This window comes from Sardina pilchardus, chromosome 14, assembly GCF_963854185.1.
Source record: "Sardina pilchardus chromosome 14, fSarPil1.1, whole genome shotgun sequence".
In the NCBI taxonomy this organism is placed as follows: Eukaryota; Metazoa; Chordata; class Actinopteri; order Clupeiformes; family Clupeidae; genus Sardina; species Sardina pilchardus.
In genome coordinates, this window is record NC_085007.1 from 7,047,279 (window position 1) to 7,072,509 (window position 25,231).

General features: G+C 46.2%; 2 protein-coding genes across 2 annotated transcripts in view; both read right to left on the bottom strand.

Moving 5' to 3' along the window:
* Positions 1–166: 166 nt before the first annotated feature.
* plpp5 (phospholipid phosphatase 5) lies at positions 167–12,453 on the bottom strand. Its single transcript, XM_062554686.1, has 8 exons — positions 12,276–12,453; positions 11,654–11,764; positions 11,056–11,164; positions 8,896–8,986; positions 7,583–7,646; positions 6,426–6,550; positions 4,485–4,655; positions 167–2,208 (listed from the first exon to the last, which is right to left on the bottom strand). The coding sequence occupies exons 2-8, from the start codon at positions 11,722–11,724 to the stop codon at positions 2,030–2,032; spliced, it is 810 nt and encodes a 269-aa protein (XP_062410670.1). The 5' UTR covers positions 11,725–11,764; positions 12,276–12,453; the 3' UTR covers positions 167–2,029.
* Positions 12,454–12,719: 266 nt separating this feature from the next.
* Positions 12,720–25,231, bottom strand: part of nsd3 (nuclear receptor binding SET domain protein 3) — a 33,956-nt gene continuing 21,444 nt past the window's right edge. Inside the window, exons 16-23 of the mRNA XM_062554098.1 lie at positions 24,874–25,076; positions 24,226–24,338; positions 23,498–23,767; positions 22,519–22,635; positions 21,946–22,087; positions 21,276–21,382; positions 20,129–20,324; positions 12,720–17,177 (exon numbers count right to left, since the gene is read on the bottom strand). Of these exons, the coding sequence (XP_062410082.1) occupies positions 16,876–17,177; positions 20,129–20,324; positions 21,276–21,382; positions 21,946–22,087; positions 22,519–22,635; positions 23,498–23,767; positions 24,226–24,338; positions 24,874–25,076 (1,450 nt within the window). The 3' untranslated portion in view covers positions 12,720–16,875. The remainder of the gene's footprint in view (positions 17,178–20,128; positions 20,325–21,275; positions 21,383–21,945; positions 22,088–22,518; positions 22,636–23,497; positions 23,768–24,225; positions 24,339–24,873; positions 25,077–25,231) is intronic.

Consider the following 25,231-nt stretch of genomic DNA (forward strand, 5'->3'; position numbering starts at 1 on the left):
ATTTACAGAAATTAATGGTCCATAAAGTTATAGCCTATACATAAACCTATACATTTGTATGGATTATGGTCATAATTTCTTGATCATGGTTATGAGTTATGTCATAAAACAGTTTCATGCATAGTGATCCACAGAACTCAGTAAAAATACAGAATGACACGAAACATTTTCAATACTTGAATATTTTAATTATTACAGGTGTTTTTTTTTACTTAAATCATTCAATTACAGTCTTTTCCAATAGTAAGTAAACCTTTCAAACTCCATGGCAACAATAAGCTTTCACAGTCAATGAGTCATGTCCAAAAGAACACAGTGTTCTTTCTAGGATGCAGTACAGTAAAGATGAACTATGGGTGATATACGTACACCCGCAGATAGTATGGTCAAAGTTCTCACCTAAACAAACATAGTAAAGTTCTTTAAAAAAAGGTCAACCAGCAGAGTCAACATACATTTGACAAGTTACAAACTCTGTTGGCAAGTGGCCTGAATTGCATGTCTAAAATTCATAAATAAACAGTCATCTAACCATGACTGTTGACAATCTGACACAAACTCCCAATGTGTTTTACACAGGACCTGTTAGCGCAGAATACGGTTTATTTCACCACGGTTTATTTCAAAACCCCTTCAAGAAAAGTGTGCAAGGCTTCATTCGACCCTGTCTGTGCCAGAGGCAGCACGCTGAGACTCCACTGTCTGTTGCTCGCACATACTAAAGTTCCTGAATGTTTCACACAATGCTCAACACGAGTGGCTTATGGACACCCAGCGGAGGCCAACCCAGTGCCTGGTGGCAGTGCCCCCTATGGATGAGACTGTATAACAACAGGCAGCATCTATAGAACTAGTCAGGGGAGCGGAAGACGGGGTTGTGGAACGGTGGCAGAGTTGGGGTAAGGGGTTGTGGAATGTTGGCAGAGTTGGGGTAAGGGGTTGTGGAATGTTGGCAGAGTTGGGGTAAGGGGTAGTGGAACGGTGGCAGAGATGGGGTAGGGGGTTATGGAATTGTGGCAGAGTTGGGGTAGGGGGTTGTGGGATGTTGGCAGAGTTGGGGTAGGGGGTTGTGGAATGTTGGCAGAGTCGGGGTAAGATGTTACTGGAACGGTGTGGTGGTAGGGGAGGCAGAGTTGTAGCCACCTTTAGGTGGGTCAGAAGGCCCATGATGTGGCCACTGAGTGTTCTTCTACCCCATGGGAATGTGCTACTGAGACTGCACTTCCCCCTTATCCCTCCAGGGGCATCCACAGCAGAGGTGGGTCTGCTCTCTCCCTCTCTCTCTCTCTTTTTCTCTCCTTCCTCACTCACATCCTCTCCGTTCTATCTCTCTCTCTCTCTCCTGCCTCAGCCAAGTGGACATAGCTGACGGTTGGCAGCGTCTCCAGCTTCTCAGCAGCTGGTCATACACTTCCACAAACCATCACGGGCGGCCCAGCATACGTTTAAGCTGACCCGTACAAACAGGATGGAGAGCTTACGCGTATTGCTTAACGTGTAAGAGAGGAACCAACCTCTACTACTTCCTCTGAACTGTGAGCACACACAGTAGCTCTTCCTGTCACTCGCATCATCCATTCAACCCTGAGGGAACAGAGATGGGTGAACGTGGGGACGGTCCACTGTGGAGACCCCAGGAGTCTACTGTGGACTCTGAGCTGTGGAGACCCCAGGAGTCTACTGTGGACTCTGAGCTGTGAAGACCCCAGGAGTCTGACTCAGAGAGGGTCCCTTCTGGAATGGAGATGAGGATGGTGGGAGTGGGTGAGATGAACAGAGAGAGAGAGAGATGGAGATAAAAAGAGAGAGAGAGATGGAGATAAAGAGAGAGAGAGAGAGAGATAGGCAGATACAGCAAGGAAGGGAGAGATGGAAGGAAGGAAAGAGAACATGTGAAAGAGAATGAGAGTGAGAGATGATGGAGGTAGATGAAGGGACAGAGGGAGAGAGGGAGATAGATGGAGAGAGGGAGAGATGGAGGGATAGAGGGAGGTAGATGGAGAGGTGAAGAGAGGAAGCGGGGGTTCTCCTAGAGAGGCAGGAGGTATCCGGATCGGTTCTGCTTGCTCTCCTGTGCTCCACCACCGGTTCCGGAAGCTTCTCTGAGGCGGAGCGGCCGGTGGCAGTCCATGTCGCTGAGCGGCGGGTAGTGTTGCCGGTAGCACAGGTACGAGAAGATCATGCCCAGCAGAGATCCCACCAGCACGTCTGAGGGTCAAGGGTCAAAGGTCAAAGGCACAGGTTACTGACGCAGTTCCGCTTATACGTTGCCTTGGTGATGACATTCCAATAAACATCATGGTAAAAAGGTCTATTTAATGGGACGCTAATGGGATGTAAAGACAGAGGGGTCTACAATATGCAGCTACCATTAGGGGTACCTAGATAAAGTGCTCTAAGAGTAATGTGGTGTTTTTATTGGTGCATTAAAAGGAGGGTTCGGAGTAATTTCACCCGAGGGACCTTGAGACAAACACTCCAGACAGTTTTCGCCAGAACCTTTTTTTCCCTTGGTCGAACATTGGTTGAGTTTGCGCTTTCAGCCGAATAGCTTTACAGGCTTCTCCAAAATCACGGAAGTAACGAAGGAAGGAATGATGGCAGCGGAGAGTAGGCAAGTGTCATTTAAATAGAGTCCTGGTGTAGGCAACTTACAGTCCAAACTTTCCCATGCCTGGTTCAATGAGTACAGACCATTCTTGTACTACTGTAGAAGTCTGATGCTATTCCGGGCATTAATTAGTGGGGTAATTTAGCACTGGTTCCGTTAGCTCCTGCACTAAGCTATTTGGCTGAAAGCACAAACTCAACGAACAAGGGAAAAAAGTGGGGGAGAGTTTGGCCCGAGGTCATGGTACAAAGAACCCTAGGGTGAAATCACTCAGAACAAGCCCTTTAAACATAGGACATAGGCAATGGACAGCACTAGTGTGTTCTGTAGTTATGCTGCATTCCAGACGACTCGGAAGTCAGAAATTTCCAATTTCATTCCAGACAAACTCGGACGGGCTAGAATTCTGACCCTCCTACTGGGAAAAAGCACAATGGAACGCTGGCGTTCCCACTTCAGAACTCGGGGTAAGTCAATCTACCTCAACCTCAAGGTTGGAACTGAAATCCGACCTCCGACGTCAGAATCGGAATGCAGAAACTTTCTGTTGCTATTCTACAGTATTTGCTTTCTATTTGCATTTACAGCTCAGTATGTGAGGTATATCCACTGACAGTACCTCACATACTGAGCTGTAAATATCTCAGTTTGTACACTACCTACTCTCTGATAACGCAAAGACACCTGTTCTCTGTGAAATCACAGCTCTGGACTCCTGTGGTTGGAGGTCCCTACAGGAGCAGAACACCACACTGCCACTGAGGCATCTGATAACAGCATCTGATAACAGCAAGATAATCTATACCAGCCACGCTAAGGGACGCCACACACGCGCACACACACACACACACACACTGCTGACGCAACGCTCAAGGAGGCAGCTAACATGAGCTACGTGGAGTTCCTGGAAAGCCGAGTGACATTACCGCTGGCGCTGTCTCTCTCCCTCTCTCTCTTGGTCTCTCTGTGTGTCACACACACACACCACACACACCACACACACATACACACCACACACACATACACACACACACACACACACCCTCTATCTCTTGGTCTCTCTGTGTCTCATTTATTTGTGCATAACAGTATTCCGACTGTAAAAAAGTCTGTAAATGCTAAATGGCCAAAGGGAAGTGGCACAAATTAAATCACTAAGTGGACACAGAAACAGTGTCCAGTGAGGGTGCATCATTCAAAAATGTGTTAAAGCAGTGTTCACATCCCATAGGGTAGGTACTGGACCCAAGGCAATGCAATATGAAAAGGGATCTAGAAGTCCAACTCTGCACACTGTAGCTCCCTCTCCATGCAATTTTAATAAGATTCCCGACACAGTGACATTTCGAGCTTTATGCTCTTCTTCAGTCTAGATCAGAAACATCACTGTTTTTGGGAATCTCATTAAAATTGCATTGCAAGGGAGCTACTGTGCGCAGACTTCTAGATACATATTCATATTGCACTGAGGATGCGTCCCCATGTCTGTCTGAGTGATAAATGGCCTTCATAGCATTTAGCTTCTTAATTAGGTCCCAACAGGCGCCATTGTGCAGTGTGAGCTTGTGCCAGAGTTCACTGTCTGTACTTGGCTTGGCTTTGTATGCTCTGCTTTGTGTATGACATGTAATTACTGTACAGCTACAATGAACACAGCATAATATGCATGTCCAGGTGCCTGCGCCTCCCTAAATGCCTGTCTGTCTCTCTGGCCGTTAATCTGTCTTCCTACCTGTCTGTCTGTCTGTCTGTCTGTCTTCCTACCTGTCTGTCCTGTCTTTCCATCCATACTCAGCCATCTGCTCTTCATCAATCACACATGAAGTCAGGAAACACAACGCGCAAACACACACACACACACACACACACTTACCCTGCCAGTGGTGTTTGTAGTCGCAGGTCCTGGACACGGCGATGAGGATGGCACAGAGGAGCGGCATGAGGAAGACGCAGAGCCTCCAAGAGCGCCCCCTGCCTACGGGGCTGAAACAGTGCAGCTTCCCCCCCAGGTACAGTGCCGTAAAGCCCAGCCCTGCAAAGGCAACTGCAACAACGCAAACACACACAAAACCCAATTAGAGCTGGATGGCGGAGTGGTTTTGACTACAGGTCTACAACACAGATCACTAGAACTGCCAACCACCATAGATTCAATAAGGTAAGCTCCTTTCAACACATTACTTATTAGAAACACATATTAGTGATGTTACATTAAAAACATATAATACACTACACCCATAAAGCAAATGACAAATGGAACAATTAAAGTAAATGGATCAATATCACTCTGAAGGTAAAAGTGAAGAGTGCCCTATTTGTTAATCTAATGCATTTATCTATATTTTTTTCAGAGAATGTAAAATGTAAACAATATAATTTATGTCTTCATAGAGACAGATATGATGCATGCGCATTGGCTACAGCAATGTCGTTTGAATGCCTTCAGACAGATAACGCAACAAAATCTACGCACTGTGCCTTTAACGGCATTATATTTATCCCCCAACTGTGTGTTCCAACCAGATGCTGCACAAGTCTGGAAATAGAAACGGCTACTTCTGTGTGCAGCATCACAGACAGCCACAACAAACAGAAACCTATGATGTCTAAAAAGCAACACATACATCCTTCATGACAAAAACAAAAATAACAACAATCTGCATTTCTACAGCACTTTATCAAGGCGCCCCAAAGCGCTCTACAGTGACAAACTAGGAGCGCGTCAGTTCTGAGAAGCCAGAGCATCTGAGGTGGAGAACTTCATTCCATCTCTCCCTCTCATGTCTGCTCAGAGTCGGAGCTCTGACGAGGCCTCTGAAGTCTGACTAGCGTCTAGCGTCTAGCGAGACGCATAACTCGGCTGGACGCGCGTGCGCTGACCTGCCAGGGCCGGGCTAATGAGACGTCTGCGCTGGTGAGAAGGCAATTACGGCAGAACAAACAGCTCATTTAGCCGCCTGCTCGCTCGCTCGCTCGTTCCCTCTCTCATTCTCTCTCTCATTCTCTTTCTCGTTCGTTCGCTCGCTCGCATACGCATACGCCAACGCCATGACAGCAAACCCTGGCAAAGCACGAGCGTGTTTACAAAGCCTCGGAGAGGAAAATCTGTCCGCCGCTTCCATATGCCTGCGTGCGCGGAGAGTCAAGAGATACACACGTTTATCAAAACAGCAAAACAACACCATGACAGTGGCCTTGCAGCTTCTCTCATCATATTTGTGCTGCATGCTGTACGACGTGTTTTGTGCCCTTTTTCTATTTACTTTTACCGTGAGCTGTGTTTCTTTTAGATGCATCTGACCTTTAAACATCAGTCTGTGGACAAGACAACAAATGCAAAATAGTTCTTGCACATCTACACTGCATGTTTGTTAATATGCAAAGTCAATGTCAATAAAACAAATAAAAATAAGCTCAAGCTTCACAAGGAAATCAGTACTTCCTTGTTGCTTTTTGATTAAAAAAAATGACAGCACTGTTACAGTTACAGAGTGGCACACACCTATGTTCTAAACCACGCATTCCAAGTATGTGGTTTAGTGGCAAACCTGAGTAAGTTCACTCAGAGTAAGTGGTAAACCTCCTAATAGGGCTCTTGTTGTAGGAGGTTTACCACTTCCTCTGAATCAACTTACCCAGCATGTCACTAAATCACATACTCGAAACACCCCTCTGGACCACTTCAGCACATGTATTACGTTTTTGCACAATCCTCAGCTGCGAGGAACATGTGTGTGTGTGTGTGTGTGTGTGTGTGTGTGTGTGTGTGTGTGTGTGTGTGTGTGTGTGTGTGTGTGTGTGTGTATGCTCTTACAGGAGGAGTGTCCACTGGGGAAGCTCTTCCTGCCCTCCATGACCACTTCCGGGTCGCCGCTGCACCTCAGCTCCGCGTTGAACTTCCCGTCTGGGAAACAGCGGTAAAAGAAGTCTGGCCGCGGCCTGCAGGAGGGAAACAACAAACAAACAAACAAACAAACAAACAAACCTTCACTCACAACAAACAAACAAATATAACAAAACAAACCCTCTGCATTCTGAGCAGCCGGCCCATTCTCAGGATGTGGGCTGGTGTTAGAGGAGCTGCTGTCCCAGAAGACAGCTTCGCCCCGTCCGGATGCGCTTGATGGTTTCGTCTTGCTCATACACACTAAATATTTAATCACACACAGGCAACAAAAAAGACGAGGAGAGGCACTGCACTTCGGGGAAGCCTTATTTCACACACTCTCTCTCTCTCTGTCTTTCCCTCACTCTCTCCATCTCTCTCTCTCTCTATCTCTCTCTCTCCATCTCTCCCTCCATTGCTACAGGGGTAATGGGGAGAAATGCGAGGTGTTTGAAGACTTTCTTTGATTTACTGCACTGTACTGGGGTAAGCCTTGTTGACTGATAATCTAATGTCTGTGAGTGTTAAATGCCCCCCCCCCCCACTCCCCCCTCCCTCTCTTTCTCTCTCTCGAGCAGTAATTTAACTTTCAGAAACCAGTGGTTTTAAATTATGCATAGTTGGAGACTGCCCTGCATACAGTATTTCAGAAAGGAATATACTATCAAATGCTCTCCTAATCACAAGACATATAATAAATACTAAACTCTCTTAATCCTGCGCCAGAGCCTCTTTCAGATGCGTTTGCCCCCGAACAAAGTGGTAAGGATGAGAAACACACACATGTCCTCTCTCTATCTCCACTATCCAACCCTGTGAAAATGTAGGTACTCCCTCTCATGCACTCTCACTCACCAACGCAGTCAACAGTTCAATGCTAGATAACTGGGTCACACACACACACACACCTCAGATACCTGGGTAAGTTTCAGTGTGGTGAGATTATGTGCTCTTCCCACCTGACTCCAGACTAACTGGACCCTGAGCAAACACATGCACACACGCACACACATACAGACACACAGACTCACAGACACACACACACCCCTCCAATCCCCCATCCCCGGCCCCATCTCCATACTCACCGGCCAACAGTGAGCTTGACCGCATTGGTGAAGACCCCGTTGAGCACCAGAGTCAGAGTCACCGCTGGGGAGAAAGCACACACACACACACACACACACACACACACACACACACACACACACACGTCACATGATGACCGGCATTAAGGGAACATGCAGAGCGGAGCGGAGCCGGGGTCCAGAAGCGCCACAGGGAAATTTCCCCTCGTCCGCCGGCCCTGCAAGATCTCCCATCCCAACCGTTGCCCAGCAACCCTCGCTGAGCTTCCCCAGGGACAGCCTGGTTTACATTCCATGCCCAGATCCCAATCTGGACACCAAATCTACCCAATCATTACACACCAACTGACTGCAATCAGCGGGGCAGAGGGCAGGGGGGACTGGGCAGAGGGCAGGGAGGTAGAGGAGCAGAGGGCAGGGGGGACTGGGCAGAGGACAGGGAGGTAGAGGGCAGAGGGGAGGTAGGTAGCGGGGCAGAGGGCAGGGAGGTAGCGGGGCAGAGGGCTGGACTGCAGGCTCTTGGGTCTAATTAATATGGCTCAGTGCTCATGAGAGCAGCAAGGGCTGATCCCAATCAGAGAGGCACACTTTTGCCTTCTTGCACACAATGCATCATCCTACCCAAATAAAGAGTGTGTGTGTCTGTGTGTGTGTGTGTGTGCCACCTTACCCAGTGAAGGCACACCATACGACAAAGTGTGTGCGTCTCTGCACCATCTTACCTACAGTAGTGAAGGTATGGGTGTGTGTGTGTGTGTGTGTGTGTGTGTGTGTGTGTGTATGGGCGCATGTTCCACCGTACTCAGTGAAGTGTGTGTAAGTGCACCATCCTATCCAAAGTATTCGTGACAGCACCATCCTACCCAGTCTAAGTGTGTGTGTCTATGCATATGTGTGTTATGCATGTGTGCATGTGACTGTAAATGGTAAATGGACTGCCTTCTACACTCCTCTGAGCACTTCAAAGCGCTTTATGATTTCATGCCTCACATTCACCTATTCACACACACACACACACACACACACACACACACACACACACACACACACACACACACACACACACACACACACACACACACACACACACACACACACACACACACACACACACACACACACACACGGCACCAGCCTGCACATCAGGAGCACTTTGGAGTTGGGCGTCTTCCTCAAGGACACCTCGACAGGGTCAGGAGGAGTCAGGCTCAAACCAGCAGCCTTCTGGTTACTGGACGACTCCTCGACCTCCTGAGACACCTCTTTTGTGTGTGTGTGTGTGTGTGTGTGTGTGTATGTGTGTCCTATCTTACCCAGAGAGGCCTCCTTTACGTCTCCTCGATCAGCTCTCCTCAGGAAGGCAAACAGAAAGATGGCCACCAGTGGTGTGAGGAGGGCGATGCTCTAGAACACACACACACACACACACACACACACACACACACACACACACACACACACACACACACACACACACACACACACACACACACACACACACACACACACACACACACACACACACACACACACACACACACACACACACACACACACACACACACACACACACACAGAGAGAAAGAACAGATTAATAAAAAATAACTTCATTAAAAAAATGCTAGCCGCAGGATAGAACAGAACCAACTACAATACAACAGAAAAGAACAGCACCTCAGGTTGATAAACATATAAACATCCACCAGACAGAAATCCAGTTATCATCTCTGAAAATATATGTGTGTTTCACTACAATACGCAGCATGACTCTTTTATGTGAAAGGCTTCACATAAAAGAGCCTGAGAAAGACAATGAATAGGAAAATTAAGTCTCAACATTTGGATTCAGTGCCGCGGTTTCACTTCTTCATGATGCAATATCACACATTCATATGTAAGTTAGATCCTTAAACTGGGTAGATTCTAGATTGGTACCAAGAAAAGAAATCACACACACACACACTTTTAAAAGTGTGACATAATATCGAAAGAGTTGTGCTCCATTTATCGATGCAACTCTATGGAATTCTAGAACTTTGAAGGAGAATATCTCGGAACTACTCAGAACGCAGTTAGAACCCTATCATTCTAAGGGGAAACGCCTTGTGTCCTTAGCTAGTCCTGCACCCACTGCCAGCAGTGTGTTGGCTGTCGGGACTGCTGCGGCGTTTTCCAAGGGCAGCGTGAGGAGCAGAGGTCGGGCCTAAATAAAGGCTCGAGTTTCTCCTGCGCCCCCTGAGCACCGATGCATATAATAATACACCACGCCTGCTGCTGCTGCTGATGCTGATGGTGCTGCTGGTGCTGATGGTGCTGATGATGCTGATGGTGCACGCAGCCTACGATCGTTTACTTGTGCGTCTAGGTTGGCACTCTAACAAAAGTGACTTTCAGATACTACAGTAATGGCAGAGGCCGACTTAATCAAGGAATCAAACTCATGACTTTTTGTAAGTACTGCATGCTAGTTCCTTAGCCACTGCACTACCAAACTGATGGGGGAGGGGGGGGGGGATTTCTACTTTAATCTGACTATTTGATCTGTCTAATGACTTTAATCTGGCTGTTGCTTTATTACTTAAAGCTAATAATTTCACCAACACTTTTACCCAAAGCAAGGAGAAGCTGGGCCTAGGCCTACTTTCAATCTGAGCACGCACTCTAGGAGGCGCAAAGCCAGGAGGATACTAGTGATGCTGCTCTGTCAGTGGAGTGAGAGAAATCCACGTTTATAAATCAGAAACAGAGATGGCAAACATACACATGATGTGTGTGTGTGTGTGTGTGTGTGTGTGTGTGTGTGTGTGTGTGTGTGTGTGTGCGTGTGAGAGAGAGACAGAGAGTGTGTGAGAGAAAGAGGGAGAGTGTAAGCATCGATGTAAAGATAGACTCAAGAGGTGAAGTCTCTCAGAGCTGCAAATGTGCGAGTGTGTGAGTGTGCCTGAGAGAGAGAGAGAGAGAGAGAGAGAGGGAGTGTGTGTGTCTGTGTACTGTATGTGTGTATGTATGTGTGTGCGTACATGAGAGAGAGAGAGAGTGTGTGTGTTTGTGTGTGTGTGTGTGTGTGTGTGTGTGTGTGTGCAGATGCGTGAGAGAAAGAGAATGTGTGTGTGTGTGGATACGTGAGAGAAAGAGAATGTGTGTGTGTGTGTGTGTGTGTGTGTGTGTGATTGTGTGTGTGTGCGCACGTACGTGAGAGAGGGTGTGTATGTGCATGTGTGTGCACGTGAGAAAGAGTGTGTGGATGTGGTGGGTATGTGTGCGTATGCGTGTGTGAGAGAGTGAATGGGTGTGTGTGTGTGTTTGTGTGTGTATGTGTGATTGTGTGTGTGTGCACGTGAGAAAGAGTGTGTGGGTGTGGGTATGGGTGTGTGTGCCTGTGAGAGAGAGAGAGTGATTGGGTGTGCGTGTGTGCGTGTGTGAGAGAGAGAGAGTGTGTGTGTGTGTGTGTGTGTAGGGGTGTATTTACTCACAAACATGAGGGAGGTGGGCACATGATCGTTCTCCACATGGTGGAACTTGTACAGCCACAGTTCTTCTGGCTGAATCTCCCGTGTAAAAGGAGGCAAAGCCTCAGTAACTCTGACGAAAGAACACACACATTTCTGCGTGAGAGGGGGGAGGAGAGGAGGGTTGGGGAGGGGAGGGGAGGAAACCCACAACCATAGAACTCTACACCTGACACAACCGCGCTGCAAGGCTGGAGTCACCCAAGGCCACGCTTAGTGTGGTCATCATGATGCTTTGAATGGTTTCAGAGTGAATGGATGGAGGAGCTAGCCTCTGGTTACTGTAATTGCATGCTGTGTCAGTAAGCTATAGGCCCTGATAGTATTGTTGCTCTCTTTTGTTTTAGTATGACTGCTAGGCCTGTCAGACAAGTTAGACAAGACATGGCAGGCGCTTTAGACACAGTCTAGGAGTGTCAAAATGAGTGTGACGATTTCCTTATGTGCTGTAGATTCAAGTGATGTATCTACTCGCATTAAGAAATTGATGATAATGTGTTTCTTTTGCATTTATTTAAAACTCACAGTACAGCATAGAGAGCGCTTGTGGTCTGATACTCACAGAAACACGGCTAAAAGAAGAAGTCGAACCAGCACTTCACCGATGAAGGCATTGTCTAAACTCTTCTTCATCTTCAGGTCTACGTAGTCATCAAATCCCTTATCGTCACACCTGTACCGGAAATCAGAAAGGAGACGACAGAGCAGAGGTGTCAGAAACCTCTTCAGCTATCATTTGTACTTTAACACTGATAGCAGGAGGCAGAGGTATCGTCAGTTGGTTGACGATAGGTCAGTTCGCGAAAGGATTCCTTCAAGGCAATCCGACGTGAACAGTATGGTTACATTATTAAGGTGCTACACAAAAATGAAATCCAACGTTAATGTAACAACAGTAGAAGCGGAGTTCGCGTTATTTCAAAGGAGACGCGGGGAGGGCAGACCCAGTGTAAACATGACACGTTTCAATACTTCGAACCCCGTAGGCAAAGCTTGACAAAGAGCATAGCAGGCGCCCCTAAAACAAGCATTATGGCATCGGCGGAGAGCGCAAAACTGATCCGGGAAGACCACCAGCTGCGTCCGCCACATCTGTGCAGAACCTAGCCAGCGAAACATTTCCGTGAATAGGTTAGCAGCACTCTTTCCCCCCCGTTGTACAGTGAGGTTTGTTTCATACGGACCTGCCGACGCGCCCCTTGCCTCCTTTAACCGACGGATGATGTCGTCGATTGTTCAAAGCAGGCGTTGGAGGTGAAGATCGCACTTCCTCGTAGTAATGATCATGTCAAATGGCACAGTAGAGACCTACCGCATTAGAAATCACCGATGGAGAGGTTTCTTTCTGACGGTAACGTTAATGAAACACTACCACGTCATATTTTGAGGGCGACATCTATGGGTCACTAGCAATATTGCACCCAAACTCCTTGGGCCTGTCTAATGTTTAACCATTACATTAAGTATTGTAGACTATGCATCCATTTGCATAAAGTGTGTGGATGCTTTTAGGGCCATCGAAAGTTGCAGATAATTACAATATAAATGACATGGTGACAAACTGGCCAAGAAACTTGCAATGACATGAATTGCGTGTGTCAGACTAAATGAACTGTGCTTCAAACAGGAACATTCAGAACAGTTTTATTGAAGTCAAACCAGGCATGTCTGAAACCGAGTAAATCTGTGGAATGTTACTTAAAGTACTCTCAGAATATTCTATGGATTCTGAAGAAAAAACATCTCAGAAATAACGTTAGGTCAAATAAAAATTTTACAGATAAAAGGAATGTACAAAATGTTCCTATACCGTCACAAACATTCAGAAGCAATATGTTACAGGCATTCTGTTGACACTACAATAGAATGACAGTTGGATTTGTTGCCATCTAATATATACAATTGGACAAGCATCATTCTCTTACACAATGCAATTACATGGGCTAAATACTATAGCCAAAAAACCTCTATTCATGAGTATATCATTTTATAAAACTGGGAGAGGACATTCATACTACCCAAGCCATATCGTGTATGATACTTTTTTTTTATTCAGATGGAGTGTATACTTCAATCCAATGTTTGTGGTGACATTTACACCGACACAAAACATACAATACACAAAACAGAAACTAGTTTTGTCCAGTTGCAAGATTTAGTAAACAGTCTTTCTCAAAGGAATGTGAAATGAACACATCAAAACAAAAAAAATCTTTCAGTGGAGCTGGTGAGACAATTTCACCTTTTTTTCAACTCCTAATAGCAACTCTAATACTGGTCACCAGCATGCTAGAATTGCAAAAGATGCTTTTGACTAACCGGTCACTTTCTCTCGCTCTCTCTCTCTCACAGACACACACACATACACACGCACATACACACGCACACACACACACACATCAAAAAGAATACAAGATGTATGTATGGTGCACATAAGCAAGACATTAATAAAAAAAAAAAAAACAGAAAAATGTAGGACATCTATCTTTACTCTCAATACTGTGTGGGTGTCTAAATTAAGACTAGGAGTGAATGAATGACGTATGTGAAAGGAACTCATGGCAATACTGACATGTCCGCAAACAGATTTTGGCTAGATTTCTCCTATTATTGATACTACTGCTAGGTCAAGCTTAATACTCCAAACCCCTTGAGGCCCTTGCCCTGGATCTGTTTGGCAGCTGAAAACCTCATCAGTTTGGTATATGCTATGGTGTCAATGAAAGATACTTGGACTTAAAAAGGCATCGCTAAGGCTGTCTGAGAAACCTTTGAGAACTGTGGAACCGTGCACCGTGTCATACAAGGGTGTCCTACAGAACAGCCTCACTTTAAAGAAGAAAATAAAACTCTTTTCCTTTACCATTAGAAGATCTTTTCTTTAAAACATAGCTATACTAAAAAGTCTGAATGTTAATTTGATTCCCCCCAGAATGCAATTATTCGTGGAGGGAAATGTCAATGGTTTTTACTGAAAGTGCCTATTGATTTCTATGGAAACCTCTTAGCGCATACTCTTGTACAGTTAGACTCTGAAGCATTACAATTAAAGCACATTTAAAAAAAAATAAAAATAAAAATAAAAAAAAATACTGAAAGGCCAGACATGTGAACAAAGTGAAAGTGCTGATTGGTGCACTTCTTGTAAGAGTGAAATAAAAGGAAATGAACAAAGAAAGAAAGAAATAAACAAACTAACTAACAAAAAAGCGTACAAGGCTGGTAGCAGCACAAGGTCACATGTCCCACGCATCGGTCACCCTATCGGTAGGGCACAGTCCCCTCATAGCTGACGTTAACGCTATTCCCTTTGTCAAAAAAACATGCCACGCCAATGCCACGGTCTACAACCATGCATTTCAAACCGAGATGTGTCCAAACTCTGCCGCTAACCAGAAGCGAGATAAACAATATGAACACAAACACTTTTCAAGTAACCCCGGCCTTTGCCAGCATCGTCCCCGTCGTCTCGGTAACGCCATGGAGTGAATATGTCAGAATTCTCTTAGAACACTGGATCATGGTCCCGTTAAAAAGGACTATGGTGCAGCAGTATCGAAAACAACACAAGGTCACAGGTCAACGCCATAGTAACACAGCTTCTTATCCCATTCCTGGTCTTAAAACGGTGCCCACAACGAGCACAGCTTACTGGTAAACGAATGAGTTTTTGGACCAGCACAACACGGTACTTCACATCACAGCAGCTAGCAGCTAAGTCCAACACACAGGCAAGGCAAGTTTCCTTTTTTTTTTTTGGCTGTTTTTTTTTTTGTTTTACAAAACCACTGCCATGGCCTATGAACACTACTGAGATTGGCTCTTGAGGACACCAAGGAAGCGGAGGAGTCACAGAAAGATGCTACACTATGCTGCTCATGTCCCCCACCCACGTGACTCTCCCCAAGCCTGTCCACTTATGGGCCTGGCCAGGCTTTCTCTTGGTGGTCAAAAGTACGATCAAGACAACAACGTAGCTTCACGGAGAAGCACAGCCAAAGGCCTGTCCTTAAGCACTTGAATACTGTGTGGAACACGGTGGGAAGAGAATGTCTGGAGAAGTTCCCGGGCGGGCAGGCGGGCGGGCACAAGAAGAATATATAGGTATATATATATAAAAAACAAAACAAAACAAAACAAAACAAAAAAACGTTATCGTACAGCTTCTTTGTATGTAACCGAATCGGTCGTCAAGTTCTAGATAAAGTAAAATAAAATACAGATGATTCAGGTAATATTTACATAATAAAAATCACTGGTGAACCACACCTGACGCACAAATCATAAAGTATGAACTACAGTTTTTTAAAAAATGAAATAAATACAAATAAAAAATCAGAGGCATCACAGCTATTACAATTGGAGAGTGCTGTTCTTCTGAGCAAGGTGTATTCTGGTTGCAGACCTTTCCTATTGGCACCTGTGCAATATCATAAGGAGAGTTTAAACAATGCGTGAAAGAAAAGTGATTTTCAGTAAGGCTTCTTCTAGGATTCGGATGGCAGTGTCAAAAACATCTACAGAGGGCAAATGTGGGTGTTTCTTTTTAACTTTAGAGACAACAACAAAAACAAGATATGTAATCAAACGGGCTCCATAGCAAGCCCAAATAGGTCACTTGAAAATGATATTAATTACAGAAACAACAATAATAATAATAATAAAAAACAAAATACGCAAAATAAATGACGCAAGCACTACTTCACATTCGCATCCTAGAGCCGGAACTGTTCCAAAAAGATAACCAAAAGGCAGGTTCTCCTTTGGGTCCTCTTCACCAGCGTCTAGCGGTTCTAATTGTTCCACTGTCTCCCAATCAGGTTAGAGTAGACCTGCTCGTTCTTCTCCACGTCTTCAAGTGATACGCATTTGTAGCGAAGCATAAAGTCATGTGCCAAACGCAGAGCCAAGTGCCTATTTAGGCAGTCAAAACGAGAAAAGCAAATACCCAACGAACAAATGTTAAGAGCACAGACAATGAGGATACGCAACAACAGTGATATCAAATGGACTAGTATACTGTAGTAACAATACATTGTGTGTTAATGTAAACATAGACATATAAATATATTAATATATAGATATATATATATTTGAAAAATCACAAAGTGGGATGAGGAGACATTATTAAACAAAGTCTTTGTCATGGTTTGATCTGGCGTACGATATGTTCCCACCGTGGGTAAATGTTTTGAAATGTGGCGTGATCTGTGGGGTTCTGAGTCGAGAGTGTTTCTCGGTCCCAGTCTACCTATTTGAGCCCGGTATTTACATGAGGTACAGAAAATAAAGTTCTTGGGTCGTTGGTACCATGTGGAGAATGATTAGCCAGGTCCACAGACCGAGAGCCAACTGTCCGACAATGAGGCTTTGAGCGAGGCTGGAGATCGCTGGAGGAAACCAAACCATCGGCCGTACAGGTAGAACGAAGGAGATAACAGTCTAGGACTTCCAACTGTCAACAGAAGAGGAATATTTAAAAAAAAAAAAAAACAGAGGTCACATGGAAAGCTGAGGGAAAAGTGTGTGTGTGTGTGTGTGTGTGTCTGAGAGAAGAGGGCGCGTGTGTCCGTGTGATGTATAAAAGGGAAAACGAAAACAGACGAATCTCCAGCCTTTTCTGCTTACGCTGGCAGAGTAAGCTTGTGTTTCACAGCCTCAGCTGTGACCTCAGCGTCTGGTGAACTCTCTCTCACACACACACACACACACACTTACACACACTCACTCTCTCGCTCGCTCTCTCTCGGTCTGGATCCTAAACTCTTCTTCCATTGGTCCGGTTCACTCGGCCGGCTCCTCGGGTGACTCTGGCTGTTCTTCCTCCTCTTCCTCCTCCTCTTCCTCTTCTTCCTCCTCCTCCTCCTCATCGTCCTCCTCTTCCTCCTCGATCTTGACCTTGGCGTGCCCTTCGTCCAGGGGCCGCTGCGGGTTGTGCTTGGGGCAGCAGGGGCGTCCCTGCAGGGCTGAGGGCACCAGGCCGCCCCGCTCGTGATCGCGGCAGAACGACGTGGGGCAGAAGTCGCAGGAGACGCTCGAGACGCGCTGGCACACGTCACACTGGTGCCACGGACACTCCCATCGCCCTGGAAACACAGGACACAAACGTAAACAACCAGCTTCAGGATGCAGTAACAGCCATAGACAGTAAAAGATATGGACAGAGCTATTGCGTAGACGTCAGCAGAGACCAAGGAAGCAAATTTCAACGTGTTTTTTTGGTCCTCTATCTCCTGCAAAGGTCTCCTATATAATATAGTAATATTTTACTCTCGATTACGCTGTTTTTGTAACCGTTGCCCAAAATTGTGATTTGTGAAATCAAAAAACGAGAAATTGTACAGCCCTAAGTGCCATGTGGGAAACCCTGAGGACTTCTCCATAAAACACAGAGTGATATTATCTGCGGAAGCTACCGAACAGGTTTAGCCAGCAAATCTTACATCAGACAAGTGCAGTTTGTCACAAAAATGCTGTGTTTCCTGCTCACTCCTGTAGAGGTCAGCCAAGGTTTTCACAGGCCAGGGCTCTTGAGGTCAGTGTCAAACTGGCTGAACGTCAGCAAGCGAGGTAAAACGCATTAAAGGAACAAGCTAACTTTGGGGGATATTAGCTTATTTACCACACAGAGAAGAGAGGGGCATATCGGGGGAAAGTCCCTCCACTCAGTGGCCATATTGCAATGCAATTTGGGCACTTATCAGGCATCTATTTCGGGCAAGACTTCACGACACGACACCAACCTCACTCCAACTGCGAGATCACAACACAACGCATTCACAACATACCACGCGATTGGCACAATGTATTCACACGTCAACTTTTGGCTAGCCTGGCTAGCGCTTACCACTTCTCAAATGAGACATGGTCTGGCAACCAAACGTTCATTTTCTCGTATTTGAAAAAAAATGCCCAGATCCGTTCATTGGGCGCCATGGATGTCTATCAAATGCGTCTGTGCATAGCTCATCATCGTCTTGCTTTCCCCCCTGTTCTGTGATTGGTCCCCTATCTCAGGCAAAAATTAGGGCGGTAGTTTCCAGACTGCCTTAGCAGCGTGAAGCAAATCGCGCGCAAGGCAGCATGGGAACACCCAGGCTAACTTTTGGTGGCGGAAGGGACAGAGCTAACTCCATCCATTTCTATGGGAGATTCTTTGACTGCTGTGTTTCCTCATTAGAAAATCCCTGCTGTAGCTACAGGAATGAGGTCTGAGGTTTCCTGCATAAATCATTACAGCAATTTCCTTCCTGTGTATTAGTCACATTGTGCATAAGCTGCACGGCAGTGTTTTATACAAGCTAAAAAAAACAAAACCCATGTTAATACCATATTAATACCATATTAACTGTCCATGTTTATTAACATCATAGCTGAAGAAAATCCATGTATAAGCCGCAGCTAATAGTTGGAAAATTACGGTACCCTTTCTAATGCTTTAACCATTTTGGAGACCCTCCAATACTTCTGATATAGAATTTCATAAATATCATCCGCCTTTGCTATGATCCATAAAAATAAAAACAAATTAGCACCTTCCACCACTGATGTCATTGACTTGCATAGTGACATTAACTACTGAACATCTGAGTGCAATAAATTCATTTTTCTTTACCAACAATGTCTGAAATTCTTATCTTTTACACTCACAACAATTTGAAACAGATGACCTATACTGCATGTCTTGCTCTGTTAATTTATTTCCCCTGTAGGATTCCTACCATTCTCGGGCGCGTTTCCCAAAATATATTTGCTAACTAAGCTAGCAACATGGTTGGTTGCAGTGCAATTTCCCATTGCTAACCAGCTAGGTTGCTAACAGGTTATGTTTTGGGAAACGCGCCCCTCTCTGACTGTGTGCAACCTATTGTCATCTGGATTCTTTTGTTCTGATGAATAGATAGGAGCTGACTTTTTCTGGGGTTTTTTTTATCCATCACAATGTTTTTCATTGCCTCATCAGAATACGAAACTTGATGTGCTATCTTAGATTTCTGAAATTCCTCAGCTTCCTTTCGTTTCACCCATCCTCCGTATGCTGCACTGTGTTGTTGGCCTCTCTGCGTTATCCCCCACACCACACACTGTCCCATACTCACTTCCACACGTCCACATTTAGCACGTCTGAGAGGTGGGCCCTTCAGCAAGCACTGTGCTAAACTGCCTGTCAAAAGATGCCTTCGTCTCATGAGTGCAGCGGTGCTTAACGCTACGGTTATGTAAGGTCTCGAGGAGGAGAGGAGCGGGGCGGGGGGTGGTGGGGGGACACACTGTACTGCACTGGGATCCACCCCCCCCGGCAGAAAGTAGACACTCCTGCACAAAGAATGCACTCCAGCAGAAAAGTAGGCTACTTGCTCACACACAAGCAGGTTTTCAGCTGCAACTCGGGAATAGTCCATTACATGGAGATTTAGCTTCCAAATGTTTTATATGCGCTCTCAAAAAACGATCTATGTAAAACTTGGTTATATGTTTTATGGGAGTGTATTGTGTGAGTGTGTGTGAAGAATGCTGCTGAGGAAGCCAAAGGTTCTATGTGTGTGTGTGTGTACAGTGTGTGTGTGTGTGTGTGTGTGTGTGTGTGTGTGTGTGTGTGTGTGTGTGTGTTGCCTACCATAGGGTGGTGTGATCAGGTTGTCATCTATCTGTGTGTGTGTGTGTGTGTGTGTGTGTGTGTGTGTGTGTGTGTGTGTGTGTGTGTGGTGCCTACCATAGGGTGGTGTGATCAGGTTGTCATCTATCTCTGTGTGTGTGTGTGTGTGTGTGTGTGTGTGTGTGCTGCCTACCATAGGGTGGTGTGGTCAGGTTGAGGCAGAGCACGTGGTAGGCTTTGGGGCAGTCCTTGCGGTCGCACAGGTGTGTGTGTGTGTGTGTGTGTGTGTGTGTGTGTGTGTGTGTGTGTGTGTGTGGAGCCTACCATAGGGTGGTGTGGTCAGGTTGAGGCAGAGCACGTGGTAGGCTTTGGGGCAGTCCTTGCGGTCGCACAGGTGTGTGTGTGTGTGTGTGTGTGTGTGTGTGTGTGTGTGGAGCCTACCATAGGGTGGTGTGGTCAGGTTGAGGCAGAGCACATGGTAGGCTTTGGGGCAGTCCTTGCGGTCGCACATGACCAGCTCTCCGCCCTCGCCGCAGCAGAAGCAGCGGTACTCGTGGCTCTCCGGCTTCAGCTTCCGCTTCCGCGGCTTTACCTTGGAGTTCCGCACCTTCTCCTCCTTCTCCATCACCACCGCACTCTGCACAAGCAACAAGGCACGGGTGCAGTTTTCACACACTTTGCACAACACACACTCATATGTACAATACACAATCATATACACACACACACACACACTCATATATACACACACACACACTCATATATACACACACAATCATATACACACACACACACACACTCATATATACACACACACACACTCATATATACACACACACACACACACACTCATATATACACAAACACACACTCATATATACACACACACACACACACATATACACACACGCACGCACACACACACACGCACACACACACACACACACACACACAGTAACCAAGTGGCAGCAGTAAGTTTAACACGATACTTGGACCACAACAATTCGGAAGGTGTTCTCTCATTCCTAAGTTACACAAATGCTCTACGTAGAGTTCTGCTGCCCAAACTGACAGCTGAAGACCCTTGTGTGATGCTTTGAAAGTAGCGCTAAGTTCAACGCTCAAATTGTTTGACGCTAGCACAACGCTGCTAGCCTGGGCCAGCCGAACTTTAGCCCCACCCCCTACAACGCTACCACTGTTCCACCACTGAACCATCTGCTGCTTGTCGCTGGTCAAAGTGATCCCTGCCTTAGGCGGCCTACACACCTGGCTTGTTTGAGGTAAATTCCAAAAGATCGGCTTGCTTGTAAATTTGCTCACACTGCAATTGTACTCTGTAATCTAACAGATCCGCCATTTAACCTCAGATGAGGTGGCCTCAAAATGACTTTAAATGACGATAACCAATTAAACTCAAACTCATGTCTGGACCAACGTGAGAGCCATTTGATTGTGCACTGTTGCTTACACGTTTTGCTCCGCTCTAAATGTTAGGGGGCAGTAGGGGTAAGAGTAAGGTAAGGGAGAGTGAAGGGGGGCAATAGGGGTAAGAGTCTGAACATAAAGCATGCGTTTCGGGCCTCACCTTCGGTTGAACCCCAAGGAATCCGCTGCAGTTCTCCGCCCCGCAGTGGCACGATGTCCGGCCGTTCCCCAGACAGTCCAGGTTGTAGTTGAAGGTCAGCTCGGTGTCTGCGGTCAACCACAATCACAGAGAAAGAATATGAATCACCAGAACGTGACGAGACACAATCAAAGCAGTAAGGCTTAAGCTGAAGTTTACTGATATTTTAGCCGACTCTTTTATCCACAGCGGCTCGGACTCACAATAGCAGGGGTGCGTTCAAATTTAGTGAACGTTTGTGGTGAAGACGTTTTTTCTAAACAGTTAAATTTGAACGATTTGGCGTTAACATTCCATTGCCCATTCCATTCGCATTGCTATCTTCTTCAGGCCCACGTCCAGCTCCCCTGGATGTTTGTGGAGAACTACTTCCTCACACCATTTGCGAACGTTTGCCAAAAACTCAAGGCAAAAAGAAATCTGTTTGTAAATGTTCACGAATTTGTCCTTACCTCAGGAATCAAAGCCCAGTCAAACAGTTATGTGTGTACTGAGAGTATATCCAGTACAACAACAGCCTTCGATAGTGGAACGCACTACAGATTCAAGCACTTAACGTTGCGCTCGAGACTAGTGGCTCAAGTGCGGTAACTTTGGTATGGACACACACATGCGCGCTCGCTCTCCTGACCTGCGGGGACGTCGCAGAGCGTGAACAGGCCGATCCGCACTTCTCCGTTCACTGTCCACTTCTGCGTCTCGCAGTTGGGGCTGCAGCTGTGGTTCATGAAGCGTGCGACGTTCCCCTTGGGTCCGGCATCGATCACCCGATCCTGTAGCACCACAGAGGACACACACACACACACACACACGTCAGAGGCGCTGGGAAAAATCTTTGTAGTGATTTCTAGGGTGCATGTATTGAGAAAAGGTTGGGTGGATTCTAATGACATTCTCACAATGAGGACAACCTTTCTCTATCAGTTCACTGTAATGTAAGAAGTACGACGCCAGAAGGATGTGTTCTTCACTGTAAACTCTGGGTGCCTTAATGAAGTGCTATATAAATGTAAGCCATTGTTGTTGCTGTTGATGGGTAAAAATATCCTATGGTCCTCCTGATGCGGAAACTACACTCCTCTCTGCTGTGCTGGCTGGGCAGGAAAGAGAAGCTGTGGGTGTCTTGGTGGGTGAGATTAGATTCTGAAGAAGCTTTATCAGTGACGCTACTCGCTTCCTGGGAGTGAAAGAAAGAGAGGCTTGCCTTGGTGAGTGTGAGCATGTAGAAGTTGGCCACATGGTTCTCGTGGGCAAGGCGGATTCGCTGACGGCACTCCTCGGAGTCGATTAGCTCCCCGACATACTCCATCACAAAATCCCCCTGAACACACACACACACACACAGACACACAGACACAATATTATTTGAAGATTTGTCAGATCCTGTCAGCAGCAGTAAGGGCTGCTGGTTGAGAATGAACTAACTAGCATCTAACTGAAAATGCATGCAAAACAAACACCAGCCTTAAAAAACACCAAGAACAGCAGAATTAGCATTGACAAACCCTCGCATTGCTAGCATGTCAACTGATGTCTTTTTACAATACAATACAAAATGCAATGTCATAAGGAAACTTCTCTTTTAAACAAAGTGTAAATATGAGTCCCTCACATGAACATTAATTTAAATGATACCAGAACCGGTAACTATCAATATCAACATCAAAATCAAATCCTGGCTACAGAATACAGATGCAAATTAGCCTCTGTGCTATAATCTGGCCCAGTTAAACAATGAGCACAGCGAAATTGAAAATAAAATAAATCAAAAACATGACATAAAAAACAGTCCAAGTAAGCTGATAAAAACATGCTGCACCACATCAAGTGGAAAACTGTTGTATTTGTACTTCCTGTGTGACTGCAGATGTAAACTAGCCTAAGGCTAACTCTGGTGCAATGCATCAAATGGTCACACTTATGTTTTAATGGCACATTGTCCCTTACAAGAAAAATTGAAATTGAAACTGAAACTGAAGTTCTGAGGAAATGGTAGATTGACTGGCTGACTGATGGACTGACTGATTGGGCCCCCTTATATCAACTGTCCTGCCCAAATCTGACTTCTTCTAATTGTAAAGCGCTTTGGGTCAACTGCTGTTGTATTTAAATGTGCTAAAGAAATAAAAGTGACTTGACTTGACTTGACTTGACTTGGTTGGCTGGCTGACGGACGGACTGACCTTCTTGAGGTCCTGTTTGGTCTTGAGTCCCCAGCCGCGGTCGTGGGTCTTGATGACCTCGGTGACGGGGTAGTGGCGTCGGGAGAAGCTCTGGTTGTGGCAGCGGTCGGCGGCCGGGCACACCTGCGGGTGGCACTCGTACTGCAGCATGCGGTTCAGGCACTGCGAGTCCTGGCTGCACGGCCGCTCGTCCGCCGGACGGCAGTTACAGCGCGGGATCTCCGACAGGTCGGCCACGTGCAGCTGCACCTTCCCCACCGGCTTGTTGGACTGGAGGGTGGAGAGGGACGTGGAGGTTATAGGTCTGTGTGTGTGTGTGTGTGTGTACAGTATGTGTATGTTGAGTAATTTGTAGGACAGAGGTCAGTATGTGTATGTGTATGTGTGTGTGTGTGTGTGTGGTGTGTGTGGTGTGTGTGTGGTGTGTGTGTGTGTGTGTGTGTGTGTGTGCGCGCGTGTGTCTTGTGACCTTAAAGAGTTTGTAAGGTTTGTGTGTGTGTTTGTTGTGTGAAGGGTCTGTGTGTGTGTGTGTGTGTGTGTGTGTGTGTGTGTTGAGTGTTACATTGATGAAAGTGTAGGGTAGAGGTCTGTGTGAGTGCTACCTTGATAAGTTTGTAAGGTGGGGGTCTCTGTGTGTGTGTGTGTGTGTGTGTGTGTTACGTTACCTTGATGAGTTTGTAAGGTGGGGGTCTATTTGAGTGAGTGCATGCGTGTGTGTGTGACGTTACCTTGATGAGTTTGTAAGGTGGGGGTCTTCGGGAGTTGCGCTCCTGTTCCAGGGCCTCTTTAGTTTCCCTCTGCGCCCTCAGCTCCTGAAACCTCCTGGCAGCCTCCTCCAGCGCTGAACACACACACACGCACACACACACACACACACTTTACCTTCCATAGTATGGTGCAGAGGAGTACATGCAATAGGCTACATAATATAAACATAAAACACAGATATGTACACACACACTCAAACATACGAGCAAATGTTTACACTGATCCTCACTAGGTGAGGTTTCGGTCATGTGCTACCAGATATACCCAGGCTCCAAAAACGGGCCATAAAAACATAAAAACAAACTGTTCCAGCAAATCACCGATGATATGCGCGTTTAGGAGAGTTGCACAGGAGGGAGGGGGGGGGAGGAAATAGCAAGCTAGCTCTCTGTTCTATTTGAACGTCAACAGAAGTGACGTTACCCAGCATCGCTTAGAGCGCCTTAAGTTACACTAAAAGACTTCTCAATTATTAAAAAAAACAATAATAATGAAATAAAAAAAAACATTAAAAAATCATTCATGAGAACATAACACACAAAAAACCCACCATAAAAACATAAATGAATTCATTCATGACAACATGTTCCACGTGCAGCAGACCTCACCTTTCTTGAAGGTCTTGTTGATGCCAACCTGGCCCTCGGCGAAGTTCCTGTCGCTCTCCACGTAGGGGAACACTCTGCCCTGGTTGCTCCAGTAGTAGTCGTGGGAACCGAAGAAGAAGACGGGGAAGTCGCCCACGTCATGCTTCAGCGTCTGGATGTTGGTCGGCACCAGGCGGGGGTTGCAGATCTCAGCCGGCCACCACCTGCCCAGGGAGAGCCGGGGAACAGCGCAGGGTTAGGGTAGAACCCACACCGGGGAACAGTGCAGGGTTAGGGTAGGACCCACACCGGGGAACAGTGCAGGGTTAGGGTAGAACCGGGAGAACAGCGCAGGGTTAGGGTAGGACCCACACCGGGG

Bases quoted from the DNA above. Each gene is read 5' to 3' on its own strand.
- plpp5 (XM_062554686.1), bottom strand. From the start codon at position 11,724: ATGAAGAAGAGTTTAGACAATGCCTTCATCGGTGAAGTGCTGGTTCGA. The intron at 11,165-11,653 runs GTGAGTATCAGA...TTCTTTCGTCAG, and splicing joins CTTCTTTTAGCCGTGTTTCT to AGTTACTGAGGCTTTGCCTC. The intron at 6,551-7,582 runs GTGAGTATGGAG...TCCCTCCTGCAG, and splicing joins GTCAAGCTCACTGTTGGCCG to GCCGCGGCCAGACTTCTTTT.